At 42.1% G+C, this 8,809-nt stretch overlaps 1 protein-coding gene across 1 annotated transcript in view; it reads right to left on the reverse strand.

Moving 5' to 3' along the window:
- LOC127641492 (dedicator of cytokinesis protein 3-like) overlaps nt 1–8,568 on the reverse strand; it is a gene marked incomplete at its 5' end in the record, with an annotated part of 204,020 nt that extends 195,452 nt beyond the window's left edge. The window contains 2 exons of the mRNA XM_052124527.1: nt 4,473–4,556; nt 8,553–8,568. Of these exons, the coding sequence (XP_051980487.1) occupies nt 4,473–4,556; nt 8,553–8,568 (100 nt within the window). The remainder of the gene's footprint in view (nt 1–4,472; nt 4,557–8,552) is intronic.
- Between the last annotated feature and the right edge of the window lie 241 nt (nt 8,569–8,809).

Below are 8,809 nucleotides of genomic sequence, written 5' to 3' on the forward strand. Positions count from 1 at the left end.
CTGTACCTCACAGTAAACAGTACAACATCGTATAGTGATATACAGTACAGTAAGTGTGACCTTTACACATTTGCTAGGGCTGTAGAAAAGATGTAATATGTGCTGTATACATTTGATGTAACTGTATCTTGCCCAAAATGAAAAACTCATTTTTTGTCTTCTGGATATAGCGTATAATGGAACTGGAAGCAAGTGAACCACCGCACAGCTTCATCTACATGGATGAGGCTGGCTTCAACCTAACGAAACGCAGAAGGCGTGGTCGAAATAGCATCGGCCACAGAGCTACAGTTGATGTGCCAGGCCAACGGGGCGGGAACATAACCGTTGGTGCTGCTATCTCTGAGAATGGTGTGCTAGCGCATATTCCCATTATTGGGCCATACAATACAGAGCGTCTTGTCATCTCCAATCTGACCCCGAACAAGAGAGGGGTCAGATTGGAGATGACCTGCCAAAGTACGTGATAGTTTGGGACAATGTCAGTTTCCATCGCTCTAACATCATCAGGCAATAGTTTGCGGCCCACAACAGGATGCTGATGGAGTTCCTCTCACCCTACTCCCCATTCCTTAACCCCATTGAGGAATTTTTCTCAGCATGGAGATGGAAAGTATATGATCGCCAGCCACATACACAGATGACCCTTCTGGCTGCCATGGATGCAGCGTGTGATGACATCACAGCAGATGCCTGCAGAGGCTGGATATGACACACTAAAAGATTCTTTCCACGCTGCATCGCAAGAGAAGATATTCGTTGTGATGTGGATGAGAATTTGTGGCCCAACAGACAGGAATGTCAGGAGGTATAGGAAGACTGCACTGTAATTCCTACAGCAAAGTGACTGAGAAAAAATAGTAATTAATTCATGACTTAATTTAAATAATTAATTTAAAGGCACAGCACAATTTCAATGCTGATTGTGCCTGCTTAAACACGATTGGAGGTTAGTGAATAAGACACAGGTTTTGGCAAAAATGTCACAAATGTTTAGTGAATTCACCACTTAACCTTCTCATAGTCGTACTAATCATAAATGCATGCTAATCAAACATTTATTGCTGCTTTGCATGATGAAGTAAAAAAAATGTCAACATTGAGGGATCCTGAAATTCTGTGTTGAAGTCTTTCAGTTGAGTTTAAGTATTCATAATGATTCTGGTTCCTGAAGCAAAGACTGCTGATAGCACAAGTTACATTTTCTCCAAGAGCAACAAAGAGATTTTATATTTTTCTTGTAATATGCAAGACACGATGACCTAAGAGTGGGTGGTAGACGATAATACTTCTTTTGCCACTTTCCATGACAAGGACACAAAATAGGCCTTGAAACTCTTACAGAAATTAAGTATGTTTTTGCACTTTTTAAACCAATGGTCATTGAATGGAGGCTCTTAAAGGGATATTTCACCCAAAAATGAAAATGTTCTCATCATTTACTCATCATCATGCCATCCCAGATGTGTATGACTTTCTTTCTTCTGCAGAACACAAAGTTGTGTTTTTTTAACAATATCTCTGCTCATTACGTTCATACAACGCAAGTCAACAGGGCCAAAAACTTTTTTTTAAAAAAGCATGTAAAGGCTACATAAAAGTAATCCATAAATCTACAGTGGTTTAATCCATACCTTCAGAAGTAATACAATAGATGTGGGTGAGTTAAGTCCTTTTAGTACTATAAATCTCCACTTTTACTTTCACATTCTTCTTCTTTTGTTTTTAGCGATTCGCATTCCTCGTGCATATCGCCACCTACTGGGCAGGGAAGAAAATTTATAGCTTAAATCTGTTTTTCACCCACATCTATCATATTACTTCTGAACACATGGATTAAACCACTTGAGTCTCCTGTCACAGGAGATTAAACCTATATGAACCGTTTTATTTTTAAATGAGGTAGGTAATTAATGCAAACATGTAGACAAAATTTGGCTGAAAACAGTTTAAAAACCTGATTTGTGATTTTGTATTTTTTTTTTATAGCAAAAAATATTAAAGGGGTCATGAATTGGAGAAACAAATTTTCCTTGATATTTAGACATGTAAGCGGTAACTGCACTACACAAATATACTGGATATAGAACACAAAACTTCCTCCCCAGTCTAAAAACAGCATTTATAGTTGCTACCCTGCTGAAATGTCTCGTTTTGAAATCTGTCTGTTCATGACATCATGAAACACTGATCATTTGTATTAACACATCCCAAAACATGCGTCATCGCACCCTTGGCCCAGCCCACTGGCGACAAGTTCGAGAAGGGAGGCCTTGTGTGGCTATCTATTCCTAACAATTTAGAATTATTTTGTATATAAACATGAACTACGTAGACTCTTTAACCGCTGCCATGCATCTTGCCGCTTTTAAAATGCGGTGTCAAGTTACAACACTGAAAGGCAATTCTATGTAGCCTTGTTTGGAGATGATCAATGTTATTCGCTTCACCTGTGAGTGGTCATAATATTTTGGCTCATCAGTGTATGTAAACATGTACTAAGATGGATGTCTTTGACTGGTTTTATGTGTTTCCAGTGCAGAATGATTTTGTATGTAAATGCGTCTAGTTTAACAGCTCTGAACTATGTGTGTGCATCGTGGATCATTTGTGAACCAGACATAATACAATTCAAGCTTTGTAAAGGAACTGATATTGAAGGTTGGAGCAGTTAAAAACACTTTTTGACCCTATCAAAAACATGATTAAATTATTTAATTCATGAATATTGAAATGTCAAGGCTATTTGATAGTTTATGGTGCTGAGTGATACAATTGCGCTTGAAATTAACAGTTTAATATATTCAGATTCAATGTGTTGGATGAGCGTAATGTTTAAACCCTGTTTTTGGTTTTATAATATTGAGGGGTGTGTTCATTCTCCTCGATTGCTGAAGTTGGCTGAATTTGAGGAGCTGCATGATGTTAGTCAATCATAACAGTGAGCGGTTAAGTTGAAGTTTTAAGAAGAACAGAGCGTTCTGTAGGTAATTGTGACTGTTTGGGTGCAAAAAAACCTATCAACCTCAGGGAAGATAATTAAATTACAAAAAATAGCACTTCATGACCCCTTGAAATAAAATTAAATGTGTTTAAAAAAGACAAAATGGAAAGCAGGATTGCGAATTTAGTCTAAATTAAGCAATCACTCAGTAAACGATAGTTCAGTACCAAATGTTCATTATTACTGAATAATATAATATATATATATATACAGTGCATTCAGAATGTATTCACAGCGCTTCACTTTTGTCACATTTTGTTATGTTACAGCCTTTTATTTTCCTCAAAATTCTACAAACAATACCCCATAATGACAAAGTGAAAGTAGTTTGTTTGAATTATTTGCAAATTTATTAAAAATTTAAAATAAAAAATATCACGTGTCCATAAGTATTCACAGCATTTGCTCAATACTTTTTTGAAGCACCTTTGGCACCAATTACAGCCTCAAGTCTTTTTGTGTGTGATGCTACAAGCTTGGCACACCTATTTTTGGACAGTTTCTCCCATTCTTCTCTGCAGGACCTCTCAAGCTCCATCAGGTTGGATGGGGAGTGTAGGTGCACAGCCATTATCAGATCTCTCCAGAGATGTTCAATCTGGTTCAAGTCTGGGCTCTGGCTGGGCCACTCAAGGACATTCACGGAGTTGTCCCGTAGCCACTACTTTGTTATCTTGGCTGTGTGCTTAGGGTCATTGTCCTTTTGGAAGATACATTGCTGAATTCATCTTTCCCTCTATCCTGACTGGTCTCCCAGTTCCTGCTGATGAAAAACATCCCCACAGCATGATGCTGCCACCACCATGCTTCACTGTAGGGATGGTAATGGCCAGGTGATGAGCGGTGCCTGGTTTCCTCCAGACATGACGCTTGCCATTCAGGCCAAACTGTTCAATATTTGTTTCATCAGACCAGAGAATTTTGTTTCTCATGGTCTGATAGTCCTTCAGGTGCCTTTTGGTAAACTCCAGTCTGGCCACTCTACCATACAGGCCTGATTGGTGGAGTGCTGCAGAGATGGTGGTTCTCCTGGAAGGTTCTCCTCTCTCCACAGAGAAATGCTGGAGCTTTGTCAGAGTGACCATTGGGTTCTGGGTCACGTCCCTGACTAAGACCCTTCTTTTTATATATATATATATAAATTTGCAAAGATTTCAAACAAACTTCTTTCACATTGTCATTATGGGGTATTGTTTGAAGAATTTTGAGGAAAATAATGAATTTAATTCCTTTGAAATAAGGCTGTAACACAACAAAATGTGGAAAAAGTGAAGGCTGTAAATACTTTCCGGATGCACTGTGTATATATATATATATATATATATATATATATATATATATATATATATATATATATATATATAAATCAGCTTTTAAACCCTGTGCCTGCACAAAGTACAGTTAGAAAGAAGGATAAAAATATTAACATTTGTTTGAATGTCTGGGATACTTCAAATGAATGACTTACCTTCACACTTTTCCAGGATCTGAACCGTTTCTCCAAGCTCTAAAGTCAGACCATGTGACACAGACCCCCGAAAACTACAGACCACTGAAAAAAAGAGGAGAGAAAGAAGAGGAGGAGTCAGTCAAGCACTGAATGCATTCAGGAATATTGAGTTTACATTAAGACAAATAATCACAAATCATTTTGTTGTTAAAACTGAAGCGTGCCATTTCTGTCTCGCCCCAAACTCATGCCATTGGTTGCAATGTCTAGCTGGCCTGGATGCTGAAATAAACATAGCAGTCTTATGATGTTGCCACAGAGTTTACACTTTTCAGGGAAATTCATCCTACTAATGACTAGTTGTCTTTCACAGATGAGCTAATGTCTAGTAGTTAATGATTACTAATGCAGAGCTCCAGACTAACATTTGAGAGCGGTAGCACCAGTGCCACCAAGTACTACAGATGGTCGCTCCAGCACCTGAGTTGGTCGCAATGATCCATTGTCCTTTATCCCTTTTCAATGCTGCTTAAAATATTGGGGCCATTTAACAGGATTTTAAACTAGTTTAATAATCAACACATTATGGGTTTACAAATGTTTAAAATTTCCATTGTAAGTGGACCAATATTTTTCCTTTTCTTTTTTAAAAAAGAGGAGATAAATGTTTGTGGTAATCAACATTATGCCATAAATGCTATCAATTGAGCTTAACTTGTATTAGACCCAGATCATTCCTTTAAGAGAGGTTCAAAGCTCTTGTTAAATTTTGAGTGTTTTTACAAACTTCTTAGAAAACGATGCTTTTGGGAAATGTGCTGTAGAGATTAAGTACTTCATAAGTGCTACTAACTTTCTACTTAATGCTTGGGGAAACCCAGCCCTCATCAGTGTGACTCTATATCCAGTATTACAACTTTATTGTAATGAAAATGAAACACTGTAATCCCAGTATTAAAAATAACTTTACATAGATGAGGTTATTAAGGAATGTTATTACACTAAAATCATGTTAACACATATTATGTTGACATCTTGTAGCTATACTTTTAAAACTGTGTGTATATTAGCGTTTATGGACTGGCCTCATTCACTTTCATTTTAAGTCACTTGCTTTCAAGTTTAAACTCAGTCCTCTTATTTGTAGTTTGGGGATTCCACCAGCAGGTGCTATCAAAGTGCATGTCCTTTGCATCATTATCCGGTTTCACAAGGATCCATAACACAAATAGCTCAAAATCAATTTTCGCCCACAAGGGTATCCTACCTTTTTTATGCAAAAGTACAGTAGCATACAATGTTTTTTGGATTTGTACTTTGGTAACACCACAACATGAATTGATGTACCTAGGAGTACTGTGTAAATATAGTACATGAATATGGTAATCATTGAATATCTTGCGTCGAGTGGTAGAACAGCAACATCAAATAAAAGGATATATTTTCACTGAATGTATTTCAGAATTATCAAAACCTCACAGTTTGCATCTTTTTTTAAGCAGAGATATTCCAAATACATTGCCATGGTAACATTGACAGAGTATGCCTGGAAATTATGAAATCCACGTTGATGAAAATTATCATTTCAAAGAGACCCCCCATTTGTTTTAGATCAGTTATAGCTCTATTAATGTCAAAATAATAATAATAATAATGATAATTGTGGGGTGAACAATTGCAAGAATCTTCCAAGTGTGTGTTTGTGTCGGAAATACAGAGATGCCTTTGATGTGATGAGATATTTTTGGACAGAGTACATTCCTAAAATAAACCTAGATTTGATTCCACGTGCATGTTATTAATATTATTATTATTATTTCACTCAAAATATCCCCCAAACTGGGAAATAAGCCATCCACTGCCTTTTTCATTATATTAAAATGAGATTATAATGGTCCTGCTGAAATGCTCAGGACGAAGCTGAGTAATTTCTCTGAATCCATCTGTATTTGTGCAACATGATCCTTTCTGGTTTTATTCGGTGAGGCTGTATACAGACATTTGATGGGCTCTCTCAGGATATACAATTGATATCCACATCTATTCTTTCCAGCATCTCTTGTCAAGAAACAAACTGTTCCTGCTGTTACCATGCAACCGGCCTGAACTGTGCAGCACACAGTGAGAGTTCCGCCAGAGAAACATTGTTAATCCAAGTAACAGCAATACTGTACAAGCATCCATCATCCATGAGAAATAGCCAAGACAATGGTGTGGATGTCAAATATGATATTGCATCCTGTAAACCTTTTTTGTTTTGTTTTGTGGACCATAGTCATGAATTATAAGTTTTAGTATATCTCAAGACCAGCATATTTCCTTGACAAAATTTACATAACGTAAATATAGTTCTCTTACGAGAGGTTCTCTCGTATTGCGTAAGCTAGTTTACGCTACGGGAAAGATTCATCTAATCTGAGATATTGAAGCCAAAAAATTATCCTTAATTTTTGTATCCATTGTCAACGCAGTGCGGCAACTGCAGACCTTGAGCGGGCTAGCTAGCGAGCTCATAGGTTGCTCTGCGGCAACTGCTGCAGCCTATAGACGAGCTTGGGCGAACTCGCATCCAATGAGAGGCGTCCGCGCGCTCACTGCATCAAAGCCCGCCAAAATGGGCGTGACTTGAGTGCATATAAGTGTAGTTCGTAGGCTGGAACCCTGATTTTCATCTCTTCAGTGAAGCTCTTCGCATCGCTGACCTGGAAGCCGTGTCGCCGTTCAAGGGGCATCAAGCAAGCGTGGACAGCGCTAGAAGAAGCCGGCCGTCTCAGCCACCTTCAGCCATCCTGCGAGCTGCGCCATCCGACGACGTATCCTTTTATTCAGCAAGCTAGTTCTTACGAACTATTCACAAAAGAGTACGAGCGTCTTTTTCAAGATGCCTCGCTCCACTTGCGCCTCATGTAACGCCCTTCTCAGCACAGGAGACCGCCACATCATCTGCGCTCTCTGCCTGGGACTGGGGCACGCAGAGCTCGCCCTCACTGAGGGCGGATGCGATTTCTGCGAGGAGCTACCGATGTCGACCCTGCGGGCTCGACTCGAAGCGCTCAAAGCAGAAACCGCCACGCCGCCTTACCTTCAGCCGCGCAGGAAGAAGCGACGCTCACAAAGGCTGCCGGAAGCTGTGGTTGAAGCGACTGCCTCGCCGGAGCCTCTCCCTCGAGCATCGCTTTCACCCTCTCCGCCCCCCCGGGACGCGCAGTTGCCGCCGAGCGGCCGCACTGCTGCCATCTCGGATGACGAGGCGGAGGATAAGGGCCGCTGTTCCATCATGGCTTCGGACAGCGAGGAGTGCTCAGGCTCCCAAGCCTCCTCCTCGGCCCAGGAATCCAGCAGGACCCGCGCCGGAGTCAAAGGGGAGTTAACACGCCTCCTCACACAGGCCGTCGACCGCCTCGGGCTCAAGTGGTCACCGCCCCCTGAGCAGGCACCCAACAGACTCGACGGCTGCTTTCTTCAAAGCCATCGCCGCTCTACACCTGCGGCCCGGGCCGCTCCCTTCCTGCCGGAATTACACACGGAGCTTGCAAAGTCGTGGAACGCTCCTTTTTCAGCCAGGTCCCATTCCCACGTCTCCACCTCTCTCGCGTCGGTGGACGGCGCCACTGAGAGAGGCTACTCCTCCATACCTCCGGTCGAGGACTCGTAGCAGCACACCTTTGTCCGCCCTCCGCGAGATGCCGTTACAAGCCTGTGCTCCCGTCTAAGGCCTGCAGAGCGACTTCCGCCTATGTTGGCCGCACCTATTCCGCCACCGGCCAAGCCGCATCTGCTCTGCACTCAATGGCCGTTTTACAGATCCTACAAGCAGACCTTCTTCGGGAGTGGGATGAGAAAGGCAGGCACCCAGAGGCTGTTACTGATCTACTGGCGCGACAGACCTCGCCCTTCGGCTACCAAAGCTGCAGCCCAAGCTCTAGGGAAGTGCATGGCCTCGCTGACTGTGACCGAGAGACACTTGTGGCTAACACTAGCCGACATGGGAGAAGCAGAGCGCTCCACGTTCCTCAACGCACCGCTCTCTCCGACCGGTCTCTTCGGCTCCGCGGTGAGTAGCATTGTTGACCGCTTCTCAGAAGTCCAGAAAGCCACCCAAGCCATGAACCTCTTCCTGCCGCGTCGCGCTAGCTCCTCTGCAGGCCGCTCACGTGACCAGCCTCCTGCACGATCCTCTTCACAGCGGCCAGTTCAACAAACTCAGACTTCTCAGCGTCGACAGGGCGGCCGCCCTCGATCGCGCTCAGACAGCCGCCGCAGACCGCCGCCCCCCCGCGGGCGTCGATCTAAGGTAACGCTGAAACCTGAGCAGCCGAAGTCTTCCTAAATGTGTTGAACAAACGACGGCTCAG

The sequence above is a fragment of the Xyrauchen texanus genome, chromosome 50 (genome assembly GCF_025860055.1).
Source record: "Xyrauchen texanus isolate HMW12.3.18 chromosome 50, RBS_HiC_50CHRs, whole genome shotgun sequence".
NCBI classification, from domain to species: Eukaryota; Metazoa; Chordata; class Actinopteri; order Cypriniformes; family Catostomidae; genus Xyrauchen; species Xyrauchen texanus.